The following is a 24918-nucleotide window of genomic DNA, read 5'->3' on the forward strand; positions in this document are numbered from 1 at the left end:
CTCCTCTCACTGCAAGAAACAAAATGCATTGGTGCATCTGAGAAAGGGAATCGCCCCATAGACTTCAGCTATTGGGGAAGGAAATGAGAACACTGCTTCTTGGAAGCTACAATGGAATAGAAGTAACTCTAGACATCGGTCGAAAAGATTACATTTCATTTTGATATGTGGGACAAATTCCTGCTTTGGTAGGGGCTGGTTTAGCACACTGGACTAAACAGCGGGCTTTTAAAGCAGACCAAGGCAGGCCAGCAATTCCCGTACCAGCCTCCCCGAACAGGCGCCGGAATGTGGCGACTAGGGGCTTTTCACAGTAACTTCATTGAAGACTACTTGTGACAATAAGTAATTTTCATTTCATTTCCTCCTCTCCAACTATCTCGCCCCAATCAAAATCATAGCTGCTTGTTTCTGTGTGTTTGATGTTAACTGGGGGATCATCAAACTGGCTTCAACTGGAAGGCTAAAGTAGTGCCCTCATTTCCTTTCGCAAAAGCTGATCTGTGTGAAGGTTCCCTCTCCACATTTTGTTTCTTGCACTGAGTGAGGTGGAGAGTTTTTAAACCACATTTCCTTATCGGTGATGGCTAAAATGAGAAATTTCCGGATCCTAAAAACCCCACCAGAAAGATGGTGATTTCCTAATAATGATAATAGGGGCAGAATTGTGCTGAAGATCCTAAAGGAAGGGTCTGGGTGGGTGGGGACATCACCATAACTGGGTTTCTTCAACATCTGCATTTGTGAGATCGTAGTTCTGTCTTGTGCCACTGTGTGAATTTGTCACAATTAAAATACAAGGAATACTTCATCGGTGTTGTAAGTCTATTTTCTACTTAAAATATTAACTTTAAATGAATAAAAGTGTCCATAATTTAATTTGCAGTTGTGTTCTTCCAATAATTAAATATCGGGAGGCACTGCTTTCCCGTTTTGCCCACTTTCTGAGGCAGTAACAGAGATCTGGGGCGGGATTCTCCGACCCCCCGCCGGGTCGGAGAATCACCGGGGGCCGGCGTCAATCCCGCCCCCGCCGTGTCCCGAATTCTCCACCACCAGAGATTTTAGTTTAGGCGGGCAGCATGGTCGCCACAGGCTTGGAGGGCCGAAGGGCCTGTTCCTATTCTGTACTTTTCTTTGTTCTTTGTTCTATGGCGCAGAAGGAGGCCATTCGGCCTGCCCTGTCTGCACCAGCTCTCCAAATGACCATTATGACTTTGTGCTTTTCCTTGTATCCCTGCACATTGTTTCTATTCAAATAATCCTCCATTTCCCTTTTGAATGCCTCGACAGGACCTGCCTCCATCACACTTCCAGGCAGCACATTCCAGACCCAAACCACTCGCTGTGTGAAAATGTTTTTTCTCACGTCGCATTTGCAAGTCACTTTAAATCTGTGCCCTCTCGTTCTCGGTCCACTGACGAGTGGGGGCACGTTTTCTCTCTCTCTTGGGCCATGTATAATTGGATATGGCCTGATTTCTGGTGAATCCACTCTGCTGAAAGTGCTTGTCCTTCTGACAGATAGATTGCACGGTAAGGCAAATTTTAGTCTGAAGTGTGCTGAGTAGCTAAAAGAAGTTGGGACATTATTTAATCCAGCAATTAGGCCACTGAAACCAGGAACATTGTCACCATCCAGCAGTCCAGAAACAGCTGTTGAATCTGCTTTGCAGTATAGTGGCTCAATGGAAATGAAAATTGGGCAGGAAGTTCAATCAAATACTGACCCAAAAATGCCCCATCCGCACTATTGTTGAATTTTAAAATAATTCCGCTAGTTATGGATGTAAGGAAAGGTTTACAATGAAGGTATATGAAATGAAAATCGCTTATTGTCACGAGTAGGCTTCAATGAAGTTACTGTGAAAAGCCCCTAGTCGCCACATTCAGGCACCTGTCTGGGGAGGCTGATACGGGAATCGAACCGTGCTGCTGGCCTGCTTGGTCTGCTTTAAAAGCCAGTGATTTAGCCCAGTGAGCTAAATCAGCCCCTATATATCCTAGGCGTTATAAGAGAAGCTTACTTAGTTCACATAAAACCCCTAACTATTCCACAAGGAATGCTCTGTCATGTGTATCAGCAACAGAAAAGATCCACCAACAGATAAGTTCTGTAACCAAATTCTCGTAACAGGTATACCCTAAACGCAGTCTACAATGAGGATTCCTCACTCGGATAACACCCAGAGCAAACAGTATTCTTGGATTTCTGAGGAGGAATCTTTGGTGTTGTCACAAAAATATTTTGGCTTACCAAAGTTCGTCGAGTCCTGGAGTATGCAGGTTGTGTGTGAAATTCTATATGACGGGAATATAAAGAAGATTGAAGTGATCCAAAGGCATGCTGCATGATTCTGTATGAATCGATATGGGAAATACACCAGTGTTACATCCTTGGTCAAAGATTTGGAATGGGAATCAATACGGCAAAGGAAGGAAAAAAATAGACTGACCACATTCTATAAAACCTGGAATGGACTGGTGAGAATTGATAGAAACAAGTAGCTGGGGCCCTCCGGTAAAGACAAAACACGAGTAGGCCATCCACACAAACTACAAAGACCACTTGTTTCCAAGACAGTGTCACATTCTTTCTTCCCAAGGGTAACCCCACAATGGAACAAGCTGCAAATAGTCAGAGCCGGATCACTTGAAATCTTCAAGCCACATCTTTACATTATTTCCATTTTTAAATTTTCATGATCGGTATTACTGTCTCCGCAGGTCATGCCTGGGTCAGCTGCACTACCCAGATAAATGTTGGCAGAATACAACTATTAGTCTGTGATGCTCACACAAGCAAAGCTGAAGCAGAATGGAATCAAATTGAACCATCTGCAGCGCCCTGTTGTTACAGGGGTGTTGTCACAATGATTTAAGCAGCCTCCAAACATCAGGAGCGCCGGAAGAGTTCACTCTCATTTGGGATGAACACTTTTTTTTTTACTCCTATTAGACCATAAGACATGGAAACAGAATTAGGCCACTCAGCCAATGGAGTCTGCTCTGCCATTCCATCATGGCTGATATTTTTCTCATCCACATTCTCCTGGTATTTTGATTCTCTAGAGTTTAGAGGACACTAGCATTCTGCACTGCAGTAAACTGAAGTTCTGGAACACTTTCTAATCTTGGAATGAAGCTCCCGTTTCTCCCTGGAAACGTAAAAACACCTTTTCTGCCCTTTTGCGACACAGCAACCGTCTAATCAACATCAACAATGCCATTTCATGTGGCGTCAACAGTGATTCATGATTGCATTCCAAATGCTTGTCCACCATATTTCACTTCCATGACAGTTCCTCTCTTGGTTCCTCCTCTGTTTCAGGAGATATTAGGCAGTCCACTTTGCTTAAAGAGGCAGGTCTTCAGCCGTATCTTAAAGGAATAAAGATTCATGGAGAGTGGTGATGGAGGGAATTAACTTGGGGCCTCGGCAGGTGAAGGCATGCTATTGATGTGGTAGTAGTTGAAATCATTGATGTCTATGAGACCAGAATTTGATGGAGTGCCGATATTTTGGAGGGTTGTTGGGTCGTGGAGACATGGAGAATGCTTTTTATTACCACCTGTGACTGCCGACTTGATATTAAGATTCATTAATCAGAGCTATCTCCACCTTAATATGGACAAATTCAAAGCCACCCCTTTGGTTCTCGTAAGCACTTGCAAACCTCCTTGGCCTAGATGCAATCTTTGGCTTAGGGGTGAAAAATGGATACGTGCAATCTCACCCCGAGTTCAACATTCTTCCTCATGTTGAATCTGTCAGCAAGATTGTTTCCTTACACACTATAACATTACTTACCTACAACCTCAAAATTCTGGCCCTGAAACCAGACGCTAGGTGTGTTTTGCTTCACAGATGCTGCCTGACATGCTGAGTTTTTCCAACATTTTTGCTTCTATTTCTGCAGTATTTTGCCTTTGTGCAACTTTCTTAATCATCAGGTGGTTGGACTCCACAGTGACCTGCCTGCCTCTTACTGTTCAGAAACTAGAAGTCAATCGGGTATTTTGTGGCTTCCTCTCGCTCAAGCCTCCACGTTGCAGAAAATTGACTTGGAGGTTTCAAATCCTACTTTCAAATCTCTGAAAAGCCTCGCTCTCTCCATAGCTCTGTGATATCTCTTGATGTATGCCCTTTCACACATTCGCTGATCCTCCAACCCTGGCCTGCTTCTTGTTCCCTGCTTCACCATTAGCTGTTTGAGCTTCCCTGCCATGTCCTTTCAACTTCTCTTGCTCAGCAACTCCACTTGCCTCTCTGGCGTCAAAAAGCTCATTCAGTCCCTTTCTCTTCATTTTCCTCTTCACCCTCTTTCCCCATGCTGCCATGCTCAGTGCCTGTGCAGTATCCATAATCCTCTGAAGTACTCTGAAGATGTATGTAACACCACAGAAATCTAAGCTGTTTTACACGGTAGAGTCTTAACAACCCGTTTCCATGTCCATAACATCACTAGACGTTGCCTCTTATCTCAGCTGATCTACTGAAAACCTCATTTTTGCCTTTCCTATCTCTCGACTCAAATATTCCAACAATGTACTGACTCGTCCCACACATTCTACCCTCGATAAACTTGAGGTCCTTCAAAACTCTGCTCACTACAAACCCTCTTCCCCTTTACTCCCTGTACTCGCAGACCTACATTGGCCTACTCCGTCCAGCAGCATCTTGATTTATAATTCTCATCCTTGTTTTCAAATCCCTCCATGGCCTCACCCCTCTCTGTCTCATCTTCAATCCTCTGAGATATCTGCGTTCCTCTAATTCTGGCCTGCTGTGCGTTCCCAATTATAATTGCTGCACCGTTGGATGCCAGATCGTAAGTTGCCAGGGGTCCCAAGCACTGAATTCCCATCTTTCCACCTCTCCACCTTGTCTTCATCCTTTTGAGGCACTTCTTATTACCTATCTCTTGTACAAAGATTTTGGTCATCTGACCTAATATTTCCTTGCGTGGCTCGTGTCATGCAAGTTGTTGTTGTGAACTGACTTCTCAAGGGTGGCTGCAATTTTGCAGAACCTTAAAAGGATTCTGTATTCCCATAAAAAGAATGCACCCTGCACCTTGAGTTTAATTTTAGCGGTAAAGTTATTCATGCAAGCTGCTCGATTGAAATTCTTCCTCTTTACCTGCTAGTACATTAGACGCTGGGGTATGAAATTGCTCTCTTGACTCGGCATGTAGCCAGGATATATAGGAGAGCGGTGTGTTTAGGATTTGGGTGTCTTTGGCTCCTTGGATAACACATCAACCCCAAGGTATCTTCTTGGTCTCTGCTGTGTCAAACTGCGGCACGGGAAGTTTTTTATTTTCCTGGCCACAATAACTTCAATTCAAATTTCTCTGTGCACACAGACACATGCTTGCGCACACAGAAGCACACATACTAGTAGATCGGTTTTGCCCAATGACTGACACCTTCTTTGTTTCCTTACAAGAAATCCATTAATAGAGTTTATAGCATTGAATTAAAAATATTTGTTTGATGGCTAGTTGGTTGGACCAGTCACACACATTCTGCTTCTACTGGAGTAAGTCCAGTTTGTGCTTCACCTTAGTTGAAAATATAGCTCTATCCAGTTCATGTTGTGGTGATTTCAGTCTTTAATGAACAATTTGCATTTGTACAGTTAAGGGACCGCCCGTTGAAGCCTGGTTTTAAGCAAGCTGTTTACAAATGGTGCACAATCAAGCCCGTGCAATTCCCAGTTGACAGTCTTCTTTTTGATCCTTACCAGGCGTTATTTAAATCTCGTCAAAGCTGCTTTTTCTCATCTCCTGCACAAATTAAAGTGTTAGTTTTCTTTATGGGAAAACTGCAAGGCCTTATTGTTGATCTGCTGTATTTAAATTGGCATTCTGATAAAAAGGTTTCTTCGGGCACACCTACAGCTTTAAAACTAAGATCACTTCTCCGATTCGGTTGGGTCAGATCATTGTCTCAATGCTTTCTTCATTATCACAAAGTTAGAGAACTGAAGTGTAATTTACACTATAGATCTGAGCACAATCTCAAGTTATTACATCTAGGCATTTTTAATTCTTGCATTTCTTTTGTGTGTGAAGGCCGGGGACAAGCTGGTAACTAGATTAAGTGTATCATTCACTGCTAAAGTCTTGAAGAAGTATGGGGAGCAGGTTGAGGCTTGTTCTACCTGATGCTTCATTATGTTCCAGTGGTAACAAAATGAGCCACATTTGGCACACAATTGCAACATATTACTGCTAAGATATCATATACCTGCAACACGAGCGCTCCTATTTGCAGCTCAACTTTGACAACTGATAAAATAATTCTTACTCCGGGAGGAAAGGAAAGAATGATTCAGCCAATCTCCACCTGCCTTACTTTAGTAGCTTCTGCAGTCGATGTGGAATGAAGCAGAGAGGATTGATTACTTGCCTGATCGGACCTTCATTCTTAAATTAGACATGTAGTTAGTCCTTCCAGGTTCGTAGTTCAGAAGGAGCAGTGAGTTTAAAATTGTTTCAGGTTAGCTTTGATTGGCCAAAAATAGCTGCAATTACATAGAATTCTTATAATATGCAGAGCAAGTACAGTCCATTCTGCTGTCAATGCTCCATGCAAGCCGCCACCTATACATCCGCATCTAACTAGCAATTTAACCTTGTATGCCCTTCTCCCTCATCTTGCCTTTTCTCTTGATAGTATGATGGACACTATTAGTCACAACTACTCACTGTAGCAATGGGTTCCATATTCTCACCATTCTGGTTTAAAGAAAATATTTCTGAATTCCCCGATTGTTTCTTTTGCTGACTTTGGCCTCCAGCTCTGCTCTTCCACACAAGTCGAAACACTTTCTCTGCATGTCCACTCTGTCAAAACCTTTCATAATTTTAAAGACCTTGATCACATCACACCCCTCGTTCAGCCTTTCTCTTTTCAAGACCCGGCCTGTTCATCCTCTCCTGAAAGTAGTTCCCCTTTCGGAGTAACATCCCTTGTCAGTTGTTTTTTTTTTTAACTCGCTCCAGCGTGGGAGGAGTTTGTGAATGGGTACAGAACAGATTTACTAGAATGGGATCGGGAATTATAGTTAGGAGCATAGACTGGAGAACTGCGATTGCTCTCATTTAGAGCAGAAAAGGCTGAGAGGAAATTTGATGGCGGTGCTTAAGGTTTTGGATAGGGGAAGTAAAGAGAGGTTTTTCTCGGTGATTGAAGTGTCAATAACCAGAGGGCACAGGTTTAAGGTGATTGACATAGAACCAGAGGCACCAGAAGTAAAACCCATTTTACACAATGAATGGTTTTGGATTTTCAATGCACTGCCTGATAAGGTGGTGATCTATAGAGGGATTTAGATAAATGTTTGAAGCAGAAAAAAATTGGAGGACTATAGTCAGAGGCTGGTTGAGGGGGACTAACAACTTGTGAAAGTGGTACAGACTGGAAAGTCAAATGATAACATGGTAACCAGAATATTACCTCGACACAGTATTCCCAGCCTTGGTCTAACCAAGGCTCAACACCAGTTTAGCACAACCTCTAAACTCTCCATGCCTATAGAAATAAACCCGAGTGCCTTTATGTTTATGGCCTTACTACATCACTACTTTTAATGATTTTTTTTGTATTTAATCATTTGGTAATACCAGTATTTGGGGGGGGAAGGTTATTTTTGCCAAAGCTTTTCGTTTTGCACTCGTCAGGACAATGTGGTATACTTGGTATGTTGATGTGTGTAAGACGAAAAGCTTTGGACAATAAGTCTTTTTAAGCAATATTTTTGTATTGTACTCCGAGGTTCGTTTTGTACTATTTAGATTCTGGGCTTTTCACAGTAACTTCATCGCAGTGTTAATGTAAGCCTACTTGTGACAATAAAGATTATTATTATTTCCCAAGTAAATATGTGTCCTCATTTTCTTACCAAAATATATTCACTCGCTTATTTACGTTAACATTAATTTACCAATTGTATGCCCATTGTGTAAGTTTTATCAATGTCTTTTTTGTAATTTTGTTGCAGCCTTCCTTCATATTGATCCTACCCCCGCCCTTTGCCAATTTGGTGTAGCCTACACAGAAATTGTGGGTTTGGAGTCCGAAGTCTAAATTGTTCATATAAATTGTGAATGATAGCGGTCCCAGTACAGATCTTTGTGGGACCCCAGTTACCACCTTTTGCCACTTGAATAGCTGCCCCATTGCGCTTACTTTCTGTCTTGTAGCCAACTAGCTATCTGTTCCACTGCGCATCCTCTGACTCAACATTCTCTGACGTTCATTTGTCTATTATGTAGGCCTGTTTAGCTCAGTTAGCTGGAGAGCTGGTTTGTGATGCGAGGCCAACAGTGTGGGTTCAATTCCCGTACCTTGACCCTGGCCTGAGGTGTGGTGATCCTCGGGTTAAATTACCAACACCAGTCAGCTCTCCCTGTTAAAGGGGAAAGCAGCCTAAGGTCATCTGGGACTATGGCGCCATTTACTTTAGTACCTTACTGAAGGCCTTTTCATGGATCAATTATGATTACTGCACTGCCCCTGTCTACTCTAGCTTTTAGAAGAATTCAATGCCACGTGTTCTGGGGCTTTATAGCGGAATCGCTTTTCATGTGAGAAATCATATCGTAGAATAGAATCCTTACTGTGCAGAAGGAGGCCATCGGCCCGTCGAGTCTGCACCGACCCTCTGGAAGAGCACCCTACCCAGGCCTATGCCTCCACCCTATCACTGTAACCCAGTATTACCATCACCTAACTATAACGTTGTAGCTGTTTCACATGTGCTTATCACTTGGGTTCCCTCAAAACTTGGCAAACTAATCTACACTCCTGGAATGTTTTGAGGAAGCATATCTTGGCAGGACTGGAACTCTCTTATGTACTTTTTCTTTTAAATTACCCTCCGGTTATGTGAAAAATGTGCTTCCAATGCAGTCATTTGAGCAGATGATATTTGCATCTTCTGCTTCTGCTACTTTGTTAAGTGGGACATTATGATTCATTCTAGCTTTCCCACAGCTGCTTCTGCGCACAAGTATGTATTCCTATTTTTGTGTTGTATGTTGCCCAACCAATGACAAAACTTAATTTTCCCTATAATCTGTTCAGGATTTGTACATATGTGAATTTTCAGAACACGGGGCTATCTTATAAATTTAGATTACCCAATTATTGTTTTTACAATTTAAGGGGCAATTTAGTGTAGCCAATCCCCCTAGCCTGCACATCTTTTCGGATTGTGAGGGTGAGACCCACACAGACATGGGGAGAATGCGCAAACTCCACACGGACAGTGACTGACCAGGGACCGAACCCGGGTCGTCGGTGCCGTGAGGCAGCAGTGCTAACCACTGCGCCACTGTGCTGAGAAGCTAAGTTATCTACCACCGTATTTTTTTTGTTGTAACTCGCTCAAACTGAGACCTGTTTTGTTTTTACAATATCACTGACTTTGTTTCTGTTTTTAGTTCTGTTAATGAGAAACGGCTAATTCAAGATGATTACTGATCATATACGGATAATTCGATTATCGCATATATTAACTGTTTTAAATCTGAATGCTTTATTGCTGCAAGGTGAGTGAGGCAGGTGTTCACAGGCCACATGTTGGAGGGATTCATGGACGAAGTAATGATGGAGCCTACTCCCTGGTGCTAGCCGGCGGCTTTGAGGACGAAGTGGTATGTTGCTAAAATAACGAGCTCCGTACAATATTAACCATTTTAGCTTTTGTTAAAAGGACTCCAGGGGACACTGAGGTGCAGCATTATCCGAGCAGATCAGTAAGGTCATTTTTTTTCTTGCTTGAGCTCTCTCACATACTCACTCTTTCGCTCACACACACACCCACATGTTGCATCTCTTGGGTTTGTACAACTCCATATTGCATTTTATGGTAGTACCCAGGCATGCATCATTTTCTTTCATCCCTGGGCTCAAATTAAGCTGCTTTTCCCTCTTCATCTTTTCCCTCCTCATCTTATATTCTCCCCCCACTTCGAGTTCTGTAAATGTACCGGCCACCTCCAGTATCTTTCCCAGTAGCCATACTTCATGTGTAAATGGATACACTGATTTTCTAGTACATGTTTTTTGGATTGTAAACTGGTGTGATCACTCCCTGACTTTATTCTCCTCCCCTCCTTAGTCTCGGAGGGCTGAGAAAATGATCATGTTTCTTCACCTGGCTAAGATCACATTGACTGAGTACGAACCTAGAATATTTCAGGTCTTCATGGCTTATCCCCAATGTCATGGATTGGCAAACTGAATGAGCTGCATTAAGTTATCACACGAAGATAATGATCCAATTGGAACAATTCTCAAAGAGAAGATTGTTTCCTATCATGATTTTACTACACCAATGCTTTTCCTAACAGTAGAAATAAAAGTATATTTTATTAGAGTGCTGTTGTATTGCCTTTCTGAAGGTACACTATATACGGCCTGAGTAAGTTCATATTACTTCATGGTGAGGGTTTGGCATACACTGGGGAATTGCAGCATTTTAATGTTATACAATGGGGTGATTAACTTAATTAATTCCTTGATTGTACTAATCAGGAAATTGTTTGAAAATTGTAGTTCTTAAAGTTGTAATTAGTCATGTGAAATTGTTACAAACAAATCATAACATGCATCGGGTCTTAAGAAAGATATTGGCTGTGGGCAACACGGTGGCGCAGTGGTTAGCCCTGTTGACTCACAGCGCCGAGGTCCCAGTTTCGATCCTGGCTCTGGGTCACTGTCCATGTGGAGTTTGCACGTTCTCCCCGTTTTTGCATGGGTTTCGCCCCCACAACCCAAAGATGTGCAGGGTAGGTAGATTGGCCGCGCTAAATTGCCCCTTAATTGGAAAAAATGAATTGCGTACACTAAATTTGAAAAAAAAAAAGAAAGTAAGTTATTGGCTGGACTCTTTAGTCCCCTGGCCCCTTGTTTCTCGAATGCACGCCATTCCCATTGAAACCACCCCACGCCGCCGGGAAACCCCCAGACGGGAGTGCGTTGCCAGCGGGAACACAGAATGCCATGGCCGGAGAATTCCAGCCATTGTGCAATAAACTGCAGTCGATGCTTCTGTACCACGAGACAGGTGACCAGGAAAAAGAGTGACAACTACAGTATGTAGGTTTCCATTCGGAATGGGGTATTGGGCCCTTTTTAAAAAAAAGAAAAATTAAAACACTATTTCTGAGATTCTTTTTGTTCCGTCCCTTCCTGGGTTACTTCGACCCCCTCACCCCCTTCCCTATCCCAGAATTGTTGAATAATTCTGATCTGATTTGAGAGAGATGGGCACGGACTTCGAAAGGTTTCATATCCTGACAATGGTGTCGAAATTAATTAAAACCAGCTCCTAACGTTATCAGCCTAATCACATCCCCCCCCCTGCAATGAGATACAGTAATTGCTCGATAAGCAGCAATTGCACCAGAATGTTGACCTTAACTGGGTAGAGTTCTTGTCACTGATGGGTCTTCTTCATACTCTTAGGACAGGGGTAATGAATTCACATACACTGGAAGCGGTGGTCGAGATCTTTCTGGAAACAAGCGGATTGGCGAGCAATCATATGATCAGACCCTCACCAACATGAATAGGTGAGTCTGATGCAGGTTTTACGTATTTCTGTGCTGTCATTTACCTCTCCCTTTTACCTCTTCCCTTTCCGTATCAGGACTATTAGTTACAGAACACAACAGAAGGCTACAACATAGTCAATATTAGGATGTCTGAGAAGGGGAATTTCCAAAAACCAACAAACTAATATTACCCCAAATATCTTTACAATCAATTAATGGCTTTTGTAGTTCAATCACTTGTTGTCATAACCACAGCACCCATTTGCACTTAGCAAAATTTTGCAGACAGCCATATATCCAGTTTGTCTGTCACTGTAGTCAGTTGAGGGATGAATGTTGTCCAGGAAATACCAGGGGAACTCCTGTGCTCTTTCAATATACCATGAAATATTTCACATCACCTGAACAAGAGCAGAATACAGCTCCTGAGGCAGGCTGATTTTCCCACTTGGATTTTTGGTTTTAATTTTGGCCTTGTTGCTAGAAATATTGAACTTTGGTGTAAAAGAAGCAAAGAATGCAGCCCATCCTCTTTAAGGAGTGTTGAGGGTTTCCCAAGTCAGCATATACTCGTGAAAGATTCTGTCGGACAGATAATTGACATTCTTGAGACTACGACACGATCTGTATGTAAATATAAATCACATCTTCATTTTCCTGAAGCTTTTTGAGTACAGCACCTAGCAAAAGACGTGCAGCTGGAGAAGGATAGTGCAAATAGATTTGGGAATTTTATCATTTGTTGTTGGAATGTGAACTCAGGTGGGAAATCATTATGCTGCCTGCTACAAAAAATGCTGCCCTCCGACCCCACTGCCGGCTTTTCCCGCCATGTTGTTTTGGCACTTGGGCAAAAAAAATTAAGGAGGGCGGTCACACGACATCATGCTGGTGGGTCCAGGAATGTCTGACTTCAAGGGATCAGGGTGTTCTTTTTAAAGGCCACCTCGATCTAAAGGGAAAAATTAAAATAAATGAAAAGTCCCCAGTGGTTCTGCCAAGGTACTGCCTGGGCATGGTCCTGTCCCTCGTGGGGGCTGTAATGTCCGATGCGACCCCAGTGGGGATTGTTCACTAGGTCCCCATTTGGCAACAGTTCCCCGCTGACACGAAGCCAAGCTGGTGGGCGTGTTGGAGGGACGATACAATGAGAAAGTCTGGTGATGGAGTTGGTGACCTTTCATGGTGGGAATCCGATTGCGCCGTTGGCGGGACTGGGGTGAATAGAAATGGGAAATCCATTTGGGGATTGCTGCCTCAACCGGCTTTCCCGCCCACCGGAAGCAGAGGTGGAAAATCCTGGCCATTGCCTAAATAATTGAACATGCTGAGGAAAACCAACTGATATTTCCAATTGGATATTTATTAGTAGCAGAGAGAGGGTGATTAACTAATCACAATATTTGTGAATTGGCTGCTTGAAGGTACAGTGTAGCCCTCTTCAAAGTTACTTATAGCTTGATTACTTAATTTAAATTTAGTGCTAAGTTTCCACTTGACAGTTACTTAAGTTGCATAATGTGAAATATTAAATCTGTCAAATTAGTTAAAAAATCAATTATCAAGGCGAGATTATTTTAGTGGCTTCAACTTGAAATGTTTCAGCGATATGCTGGGGCAGCTGTTTCTGTTGAATCAACATCACATAGCATTCACAGGAAAATTAATACAACCCAGCATTTTACTAACAGTAAAGTTGAAGTTTTGACGTTGATTTCTGGCTACCAGATGTTCCCCGCCTGTTGGAAACGTTCGTGCAAGGGGCAGCATGTGGCGCAGTGGTTAGCACTGGGACTGCGGCGCTGACAACCCGGGTTCAAATCCCATCCCTGGGTCACTGTCCGTATGGAGTTTGCACGTTCACCCCCCACAACCCAAAGATGTGCAGGTTAGGTGGATTGGCCGCGATAAATTGCACGTGAATTGGGGAAAAAAGCATTTTTAAAAATAAAATAATTCTAAATTTAAAAAAAAAAGGTTTGTGCAAAACATTTCCCAGGAATCCATGTCACTTCACATTTAAAAACATGCCGGCATCTGCAGATGCACAGAGCAACACTGGCACTCTTCCACTTCAGCCATGAGCTGGCTCTCTGTTCCTTTTGTGATGATATACTGCAATAGGGAGGAATATGAAATGATAGCTTGCATTTATAATACAAAATAGGAGCAGAAGTAGGTCATTTGTCCCTTGAGCCTGCTCCGTCTTTCAGTAAGATCATGGCTAATTGGTTTGCGTTTAGTTCCACACTCCCATCTTCCCCCCGGTGACCTTTAATTCTCTTGCCTAGCAAGAGTCTATCTACCTTTAACCTTCAAAATATTCAGTGACGTTGCTTCTATCGCCTTCTGAGGGAGTGAGTTCCAAAATCGTGCAACCCTTTGAGAGCAAATGTTTTTTCCCCTCATCTCTCCTATAAGGGCGCCCCCTAATTTTAAAACAGTGTCCCCTAGTTCTTGACACACCCACGAGAGGGAACATCATGGGTGAGATCTTGAGCCCGTACTTACCGCCTGTGGGATCGGCGGGGAAGGTTGGAAAACCTCACGAGAATCGTGAAGCGCTATTCTCCGTGGAGAGGTCGGGTTTCCTGACCCGCCCCGCGCCGGCCCCATTTTGATAACTTTAAATCCGTTTCCATGTGCGGGGCGGGGGGGTGGGGGGGGGGGGGGGTTCTGGCGCAGGTGAGGGCAGTGCCAGCATTGGCCAAGGGCAGACCCCAGTGAGAGCCCCATTGCGAAGGAGCTGCGCATTGATACGGAGAGGAGAGCAGACATCGAGGGGGAGGGGTTGCCTTGATGTGTGGTGGGCAGGGGAAGATCAGATTTTTTGGGGGGAGGGGGAGTGCCGAATGTTGGGTTGCTGGGGGGGCCATTAGGCTGCAGCACTGATCATGGCATCCTGATCTCTTTGATGCTAGTTCCAGGTTCTGAGGCTCCGCCCCATCAGAGTAAAACATGCTCACTCATTTTCTTTTTGGCAAAGAGGCTCAGGATGCCGTGAGAAAACTGCTCTGCGCAACTGGCGAGTTACACACCAGTTTTATATGAGACAGACACTTTGTCGAATTCTCGGAAGACTCCTATCCCCATTTCCCGGTCTACCTTGTCAATACCACTGAGAATCTTATATACTTCAATCAAGTCACCCTTCACTCTTCTAAAACTCCAGTGGAAACAAGCCCATACTTTCCAACCTTTCTTCATAAGACAACCCGCCCATTCCAGGTATCAATCGAGTAAACTTTTCAATAGTATCTTTTAATGTGGCAAAGAGGCGCGCCACACAAATGTCACCAAACAAATTTGACACTGTGAGCCACTTAAAGGAGATATCTGGACGGTTGGTCAAAATATTGGTCAAAGAGATGGAGTTTAGGATGCATCATAACAAAAGCGCGATGAGCAGGAGAGGGAATTGAGGCCTAGGCAGCTGTAGGCAAGGCCACCAGCCAGAGGTAGAGTGATTCAAATCGGGGATGTGGAGAACTGGAGGAGCACAGAGATCTCGAGGGCTTGTGGGTAGGAGGAGATGTTGTTATACAGGGATGTTTGTTTGCAGATAAGAAATAGTCTGGAGGAATAAGGCTGCTATGAAGAAAAGGGTAATACGTGGGAAGGTTTACAGAGACTGAGGAATCGAGCAGGTAATGGAATTCCTGTAGGTTTATGTTGCTTCACGTTTTTACACACCTTTCTGATGAATAAGTGAGACATCAAAATAAAGGTCTTGAGCTGTTTTTTTTTTTTCAATTTGTTTTTAGCATGTGAGTAAGATGGAAGACCCTATTTGTTGTTAATCCCGATGTAAGAACATTTAGCAAAGAGACCCATGCCTGCTCCATCATTCAATAACACTATCTTTTTCAATTTCATTTTCCCTCTCTATAGCCCCGTGCATTCCTTCACACCCTCAGTGCCCAAACATTCTTCAATATACTTGATGACTGAGCACCCACAGCCCTCTGGGGAAGAGAATTAGATTTCGAGCCCTCTTTTAGAGAAGAGATTTCTGTTCATCTCGGTTCAAAATGGCTGTAGATCCTTCATTCCAGACTCCTCCGGCCAGGGGAAACAACCTCTCAACATCGAGTCTGTCGAGGCCTCTTAAGTATTTATAAGATGCAGAGGGTATTTAAACTCTCCTCACAGGACAGCCCTCTCATCTCGAAAATTAATCCAGTTGTCAGCAACATTTCTACACAATTGATTGACTGGCCAGGTCCTTTCAGAGGTTACCAGGAATCTGGAGTCACCGGTCGACAAACTCCTAACCCTCTGGGATATTTGTGATTTTACAGTAGTTTAGGGGTTCCATGGCAATTCTTCTGGGGGCGCATAAGGTTTATTTAAATTCATTTTCACAATTTGCTGCACTTAAGACTTGAGCATCACCTCTAGGCGGATAGCCCAGGGGCACAATCATAGGATACCGTACTCTTGTAGCTTCTATGTCGACGTTGCGGATAGCACATAATCAGTTTGCCAGGGTGGGGTTGGAGAGCAGCAAATGGGGGTGGTGCTGCTGCCATTTAAATCTTCCGCGTGTTCTTCATACTGAACTCGGGCCACTTCATGCTGTTGTAGGTTCGTCTGCTTTCACAGGTCACTCTGCGGGTTGGAACAGATGGATTACAGCCTCTTTCGGCAGCATGAATTTCTGGAATGTTTACAACCCCCCCCCCCCCCCCCCCCGGGGTACTGCATGTAATTTTTTTTTTAAACGTGCAATTTCTTTTTGAGCGTTCCTCAATCACATAATTGCAGGTACTGTGAAAATTAGACTGCTGAATAGTGAGCTGTTTTGGTGTGGCGAGGGATCAGAGACTACCGATTAATGCCAGCTGTTGTGTATCATCAAAATTCATTGAAAGATTGTAAATAAAAATTCATGCTAACTTCAAGTGCAGTGATAAGATTGTAACTCCTTTGGGATTTTAATTATAGTTTACAGACGGCCGTTGTGAGATGTTGTTTTTGTTATTGTATCCCCAGCTTCATCACCGAGTAGTTTTTGGTTTTGAGCTGCAATTCTCTGTGCTTTATTTCAGGGCCTTGGCTCTCAATTGTGACGCCGTGCTGAATGATGAGATTGGAGCAGAGGCTAAAGATTGGAAGGCTGGGAAATCGGTCCGGGTTGTCAGGAGTTCAAAAGGACGGAAAGTCAGCAAATATGCACCCGAGGAAGGCAATCGATATGATGGGATTTACAAGGTTCTCATTCATTGGAGTTCAAAACTTCCCAGCATCCGTGTTGGACAGAGAGGAATGGGAGATTGGAGATAGAGCGGCAGTTTGCAAGGTCAGGGCGCTCAAGGGGTTGCTGCTGTAACTCATTGTCCAGCAATAAAATGTGTTTTATTGCTAGATGATCAGTTAAAGTAGTAACCCTTTGAGCGGCCTGACCTTGCAAAGTACAGCTGTCCCCAATCTCCCATTCCTCTCGACGTTTGAAAGCCTTCAGTCAGGTTTCTGCTTCTGCCACAGTCCCAACATCATTCTGATAAAAATCACAAATTGCATCCAATGTGCTGGTGATAATGGTAAACTATCCCTCAACCTATCTCTTGCCGTTGACACGGTTAACCATATCCTCCTCCAACACTCCTCTGCTATCATCTAGCTGTTTCCATTCCCACATAATCGTCTTCAGTGACTTCTCTTCACACTCCTGTACCATTGCCTGTGGGACAAACAGAAAATGCTGGATAAACGCAGCAGCTCTGATAGCACCTGTGGAGGAAGAAACACAGTTAACGTTTTGATGCAGTATAAAGAGTTGTACGGACTCTGAGTTAATTCTGTTTGTCTTAACACAGTTGCTGCCAGACCTGCTGAGTATATCTAGCCTTTCATTTCAAATTTCCAGCATCTGCAGTATTTTGCAATAACAATAATCTTTATTAGTGTCACAAGTAGGCTTATATTAATACTGCAATGAAGTTACTATGAAAAATCCCCTAGTCGACCATCTATCCATGGGCGCAATCTTTTTTCTCAACTGCATGCTGCCCCTTGACAATATCATATGGAAAAAATAGCATTAGTTTCCATATCTGTACCGGTTAAGTCTAGCTCTACCTCACTGCCACCTCTCTCAGCTCCTCCGTTGTTCCTTAACTTGTCAGACTACTTGTCTGACACCCAGAGCACCAATTTTCCCCAACTAAATATTGAGATGACCAAATTATAATGAATAATAATCTTTATTATTGTCACAAGTAGGCTTACCTTAACACTGCAAAGAAGTTACTGTGAAAATCCCCTAGTCGCCACTCTCCGGTGCATATTCGGGTACATGGAGGGAGAGCTTAGAATGTCCAAATAACCTAACAGCACATCTTTCGGGACTGTGGGAGGAAACCGGACCACCCGGATCAAACCCACACAGACACGGGGAGAACATGCAGACCGCACAGACAGTGACCCAAGACGGGAATCAACCCTGGGACCCTGGCTCTGTGAAGTAACAGTACTAGCCACTGTGCTACCCTGCCAAAACCATCCGATTCATTCACTGCCACAGACTCTGTTTCCTAACCACCAAATCCATTCCGTTCCCTGGCAACCAGACTGTTTCCATTTGTGTCCTATTGGCCCTGAGAAATGTTTCTCACCATGCATCCACACTATTACTCAGGCTGCTTATTTCCACCTCTGTGACATTGCTAGACTGCCTTGCTGCCTCAGCTCCTCCGTGTCTCTGTTATATCTAGACTTGACTATTCCAATGCACTCCTGGGTGGCATCCCACATTCTACCATCGTAGACTCAACCAAAACTCTGCCCCCCAAGTCCTTACTAGCGCCAAGTCCTATTCACCCATCACCCCTGTGCTCCGTAACCTACGTTGGCTCCCTGTGGAGCAATGCCTCGATTTTAGAATTAGCAGCCTTGTTTTCAAATCACTCCATGGTCTTGCCCCTCCCTATCTCTGAAATCTCCTCTCAGCCTACAGCTCTCCGATTAGCCTCTTACACATCCCTGATTTTAATCTCTTCACCACTGGCTGTTGTGCTTTTGGCTGCCATGCTCTGCCCGTCCCTCCCTAAACCACCTCTTGGATTCTCCTCATTGGCCAAGCTTTTAGTCATCTACCCGAACATGTTGGTCGGCAAATGATACCTGTTAATGCTCCTCTGAAGTGCCCTGGGACATCTTACAACATTAAAGACACTAAGCACATTAGCAACATTTAAGAGGCCATTTGGATGGGTACATGAATAGGGAGGTAACAGAGTGCTTGGAGGGCCGAAGGGCCTGTTCCTATGCTGTACTTTTCTTTGTTCTTGATATAAATTAAAGTTCATGTTTCCATGCAATGTCATTCACATTGAACTAATGCATAATATATAATGGGTCTGCAGAGGTATGTTAAACACTTCATTGAACACTTTTTACTGCTCTGGCTACACAAGAGAGAGCAAATCATGTGATGTTGCATCACTTTCTGTGATGGAAAACGTATCTGATTAGTGTATTTAACAGTGAGAATTAGCCCATTATATTACAGTATAACGGCAGACTTTTGCGTGTCTTTTGCTTTGAAAAGTTCCTCCCTTGTTCAAATGAAATGCATCCCTTCAGTTGTGGTGTGGAAATGTAAAAAAAAAATCCAAAACTACTTTTGTGGAATGTTAAACTAAATCTCAATGCTGACATTCGCCAAGGAAAGTAGTGCATTTGTTGAAGCGCATGCATCAAGAGTGCTGCTGGTATCGGATGCAATTAGCAGTTTCTGTCCTCCCTTTCTCTCCCCTCTTTCTCTCTTTTGCACTCTCCAAGGTAAATAAACCTCTCCTGCAGTAAGACCAAGCATTTGACCCCGCTGCAGAAAGCTGCCAATATGACTAATAAATACAGGAAACTTGGATGGGTGTGACTCACTCGCTGACTTTGTCCTCTTCAGCTGGCCCGTACTTGTCACCTCTACCAGCGATGTAGTAGAGTTGGGAATTCATTCATTCCAACTCTTGGGAGGAAATTAAGAGACCCTGGTCATCATATTTCAATATTCCAGGAGTGATGCCAGAGGATTGGTGGACTGCCAACCCTTTTTGTTTAACAGGGGGGGGGGGAAGAGATAATCCGAATAATTAAAGACCAGTTAGTTTAAATTAATTTGTGGATAGGTCGGGGTGGCATGGTGTCGCAGTGGTTAGCACTGCTGCCTCACTGTGCCGTGGGCCCGGGTTCGAACCCAGCCCTGGGTCACTGTCCATGTCGAGTTTGCAAATGCTCCCCGTGTCTGCGTGGGTCTCACCCCCCACAACCCAAAGATGTGCAAGATAGGTGGATTGGCCATGCTAAATTGCCCCTTAATTGGAAAAACATAATTGGGTATTCTAAATTTTTTTAAAAACTTGTGAGGAAGGTCATTGGAATCCATTCTAAAGGACAGTATGAACATTCAATAAGGAATCCATTGATTAATCAAGGAAAATCAGCACAGATTTAAGGGGAGGTCATATCTGCCTAACTTGATTGAATTCTTTGAGGTGGTGACGGTGGGGTTGATGAGAGCAGTGCAATGGATGTGGTCTACGTGGATTTTAGTAAGGCTTTTGACAAGGTCCCTCATGGCAGGCTGGTCAAAACAGTAAAACACCTTTGGCTCCAAGGAAGAACGGCAAATTGGATCCAAAATTGGTTTAACGGCAGGAAGCAAACTGTAATGGAAGACGGATGTTTTCGCCACTGGCAGTCTGGTAGCAGTGGGGTTCTGTAGGGCTCGGTTCTCGATTCCTTGCATTTTGTCATTCAGATTAAACTTCTAGACTCAATTGTAGGAAAATATTTGCAAATGATACAAAAATTGGGCGAGTGGTTGACAGTGAGGAGGAAAGCTTTAGACTGCGGGAAGATACAGGTGGTCTGGTCAATTTGGTAAGTGGAAAATGAAATTCAATCCAGAGAAATGTGAGGTAAAGCATTTTGGGAGTTGCAACAAGATACGGGAATGCACAACAAATAGTAGGATACTGAGTATGTGGAGGAACAGAGGGAATTTGGATCGTGTGCCCACAGATCTTTACCGGTAGCAGGAAAGGTTGATGAGGTGCTTACGAAGGCATATGGTGTGATTTCCTTTAATAATAATAATGGCTTATTGACACTAGTAGGCGTCAATGAAGTTACTGTGAAAAGCTCCTAGCCGCCACATTCCAGCGCCTGTTCGGGGAGGCCGGTGCGGGAATTGAACCCACGCTGCTGCCATTGTTCTGCATTGCAAGCCAGCTATTTAGCCCACTGTGCTAAACCAGCCTCTCGAGGCATAGAATGTAAGTGCCGGGAGGTTATGCTGGAACTCAATACAATGCTAGTTAGGCCACGGCTCGACTACCGTGTACAGTTCCAGCACCACGTTACAGAGTAGATGTGATCGTGCTGGAGAGGGTGCAGAGGAGGTTTATGAGGACGTTGCCAGGACTGGGAAATTTTAGTAAAAAGGAAAGATTGGAACGGCTGCGGTTGTTCAACTTGGAACAGGGGAGGCCCAGAGGTGACTTACTTGAGGTGTTCAAAATGATTAAGACTCCAACAGAGGAGTCAAAACCCAGGGGGGTGGGAGCATAGTTTGAAAGTGATCGGTGGAGAGTTAGAGGACAGATGAAAGAACGTTCTTTTCACTCAGAGGTTGGTAGGGACCTGGAGTTTTGTTCCCACATTTAAACAATACTTGGGCGTCTGCTTGAAGAGCTGTCACCTGGAGGGCTATGGATCTATTGGGAAGGTGGAATTACGCCGAGTGGTTCTGAACCAGCGCAGACCAATGAGCAAAACAGCCTTCTCCTGTGTTGTAAATTTTTCTTGATAGATATGTAATATATATAGGTCGGGCACCCCTTTTCCAAAATTCAAAAAGCTTTGAAATCCGCACTATTTTTCGAGGTGCCGATATCCAGTAAAAAGGCAACATGGTGTTCGCCTGGGATTCGCTGGCTATGCGGCGTTTCATGACTGTACCTATACAGGTATTCCAAAATTTGAAAGATTCCAGAATCCGAGATACACTGTGACGAGGATGTTGAGAACCTACAGCATGGTCTGGACAGGTTGGGCGAGTGGGCAAATCAATGGCAGATGCAGTATAATTTGGATAAGTGCGAAGTTATTCACTTTGGAAGCAAAAACAGGAAGGCAAATTACTACCTGAATGATTGTAAATTGGGAGAGGGGATTGTACGGCCGGACTTGGGTGCCCTTGTGCACCAGTCGCTGAAGGTAAGCATTCAAGTGCAACAGGCGGTAAAGAAGGCTAATGGTATGTTGGCCTTCATTGCGAGAGGTTTTGAGTACAGGAACAGGGATGTGTTATTGCAGTTATACAGAGCCTTGGTGAGGCCACACCTTGTGTGCAGTTTTGGTCTCCTTTTTTGAGGAGGGATGTTCTTGCTCTCGAGGGAGTGCAGCGAAGATTTACCAGACTGATTCCAGGGATACGAGGAGAGATTGACTAGGTTAGGATTGTTCTCACTGGAGTTCAGAAGAATGAGGGAGGATCTCATCGACACGTATAAAATTCTAACAGGACCAGACAGGATAGATGCAGGGAAGATGGTCCCGATGGTGGGTGTGTCCAGAACCAGGGGTCACAGTCTGAGGATTCAGGGTAAACTATATCGGACAGAGATGAGGAGACATTTCTTCACCCAAAGAGTGGTGAGCCTGTGGCATTCATTACCACAGGAAGCAGTTGATGCTAAAACATTGAATATTGTCAGGTGGGTGTACCTTTAAGAAATTAGTGTTTATCAAATAGCCACAGTGATGCCAGTGTGTGGGTGGAGCTGGGCTGTCTGTCTTTCACTTTCATTTTGAGCTGGAGCTGGGCTGTCTGTCTTTCACTTTCGTTTTGAACTGGCAGCTACAGTGTGTTTTTGATTTCGTTTTCAGAGGTGGATAGCTGCATTCAAAGCAAGCAGCTATATAATGATCTCTCTCTCTACAAGCTAAAGAATGTCTCCAGATCATTGATGATTTCAAATTAATACCTGTTTTTGTAGAGCAGTTAAACCTGCTGTCTTTATTTTAAAAAAGGATTTAACTTATGGATGTTGTTTGGGAAGTTATTAAGGGTTACCTATAGAATATTGTATTTGGGAAAGTATCCGTGTTTGTAGTTGATAAGATGTTTACTGTGTGTTTATAAAATGTTAACTGGATTCATAGAATAAACGTTTTCTTTTAAACATACTTTAGCTCTCTGTTGCACCACACCTGTAGAGTGGGCCCTTGTGCTCCTCATAACAAAAATCTATTCAAAGTTGTGGGTCAGGTGAACTCCATGATATACTTTGGGGTTCTCTAAACCCTGGCCCATAATAATATATTCAAGAGACAGCTAGATATAGCACTAATGGCGATAGGCGCGCCCTGCCCTTAGGAGGTGGGGTGAGGGGAGGCTTGAAGATCCCCCAATCAGTGTGTTGAAATGTCCAGAAGCCATGGTAGCATTTAAAAATGTCATCCCGATCTCTTCCTGCACTGATGAGCTAAGAAAAAAAAAGGGCAGCACGGTAGCATTGTGGATAGCACAATCGCTTCACAGCTCCGGGGTCCCAGGTTCGATTCCGGCTTGGGTCACTGTCTGTGCGGAGTCTGCACATCCTCCCCGTGTGTGCGCAGGTTTCCTCCGGGTGCTCCGGTTTCCTCCCACAGTCCAAAGATGTGCAAGTTAGGTGGATTGGCCATGATAAATTGCCCTTAGTGTCCAAAATTGCCCTTAGTGTTGGGTGGGGTTACTGGGTTATGGGGATAGGGAGGAGGTGTTAACCTTGGGTAGGGTGCTCTTTCCAGGAGCCGGTGCAGACTCGATGGGCCGAATGGCCTCCTTTTGCACTGTAAATTCTATGATCTAAAGGTTATGGGGAGAAAGCAGGATTAGGCTATTGAGCTGGATGATCAGCCATGATCGTGATAAATGGCGGAGCAGGCTCGAAGGATCAAAAGGCCTCCTCCTGCTCCTATCTTCTATCTATCCATGTACTCTCGGCCCCAAGCATTTCGAATAAGGGGTGCTCAACCTGCATATAGCTATGGGACACACAATTGCTGCCCGTGTGTGATGTAGCAAACTGGTGCAGCACTACCTTGACGTAAAAGTAGTGTTTGTGCTCAGTATATATCAGTATTTCAAACAGGCCATAAAATATTGAAACCTGGCTTTGAAGGAACTGTAGACAGCTTTTAAGACCTAGATTCCAAGCTTCACTGCTCCCTTCTGAAAATGTGCAATTAAATGGACTAGCCAGGTTGTAGCCTGCCCGGTTCGAAGATTGGGAGCTTTGAAAGTGGGTTTATGGGTTACTAGACACCATTTTAATTAATTCCCAAATGTGAAAGCGTATGAAGAGGAATTGCTGCAAAGCTTTGAAACTGAAAAGTAAGGGCGTTACAATTCACGGTACAGTATGACAACCTGAACTGTTGTACTAACCTAGGTGGTAAAATACTGGCCCGAAATTGGGAAGTCGGGTTTCCTGGTGTGGCGCTATCTGTTACGACGCGATGATGTGGAACCCGCTCCTTGGACCCCGGAAGGAAAAGATAGGACAAAGAAACTGGCGTTGAAAATGCAGGTCAGAGCTTCGTGTTGTCTTTAATTGTAGTAAACCGCTGCTAATAAAGAGATAAAGCCACTATTTTAATTCTGTATAATGTTCCATGACAGTATCCTGAAGGATACCTGGAAGCCATGGCAAACAAAGAGAAAAAGAGCAAGAAGCAGGAACCAAATTCAGTCGTGAACAATTGCACCAGAGCCACTCAAAAGAGGCAGCAGGAAAATGGTACGTTCTGCAGTAATTTGGATTAATGGTCATTGAGCAAACAATTAATTCCACGGGTATACCGTGGGATTCACTATGATGGTCATGTGAAACAGGTTTTATTAGAGTTCATTCGAGATGTGATCCTGTGCAATGAAATAGTAATGAGGACAGTGTATCTCCCCTTTAAAAATCATTCTAAATGGAGATTTTGGATGGGGAAAGTTCCTTCATGGCACTATACAAACTAAATCAATTCCTCAGGCATAGACAGTGTTGGAGGCACTATCTGTGCATTCTCTGCGTGCTTCCCCATTGATAGCATTGAAGAATGCCTCGCAGGTGCCGTGGGGATGCAGTGGCATCGTGGTATTGTCACTGGACTAGTTAACCAGAGAGCCAGAATAATGCTCTGGGGATCCAGGTTCAAATCCCGCCACTGCAGATGGTGAAACTTGAATTCAATAAAAAGTCCAATGAATCCATTGTCGATTGTCGTAAAAGCCCACCTGGGGGCAGTATGTGGCGCAGTGGATCGCACTGGGACTGCGGTGCTGAGGACCCGGGCATGAATC

The 24918-nt window shown here is 44.0% G+C and overlaps 1 protein-coding gene across 2 annotated transcripts in view; it reads left to right on the forward strand.

Annotated features, from left to right (window-relative positions):
• The window catches only part of LOC119970157 (E3 ubiquitin-protein ligase UHRF1-like), a 157244-nt gene that overhangs the window by 129522 nt on the left and 2804 nt on the right, over positions 1 to 24918 (forward strand). For both annotated transcript variants that reach the window (XM_038804257.1, XM_038804256.1), the window contains 5 exons: positions 9564 to 9668; positions 11485 to 11591; positions 16625 to 16787; positions 24017 to 24154; positions 24247 to 24364. In XM_038804257.1, coding sequence (XP_038660185.1) covers positions 9564 to 9668; positions 11485 to 11591; positions 16625 to 16787; positions 24017 to 24154; positions 24247 to 24364 — 631 coding nt within the window. The remainder of the gene's footprint in view (positions 1 to 9563; positions 9669 to 11484; positions 11592 to 16624; positions 16788 to 24016; positions 24155 to 24246; positions 24365 to 24918) is intronic.

Source organism: Scyliorhinus canicula, chromosome 8, assembly GCF_902713615.1.
Source record: "Scyliorhinus canicula chromosome 8, sScyCan1.1, whole genome shotgun sequence".
Taxonomy (NCBI): Eukaryota; Metazoa; Chordata; class Chondrichthyes; order Carcharhiniformes; family Scyliorhinidae; genus Scyliorhinus; species Scyliorhinus canicula.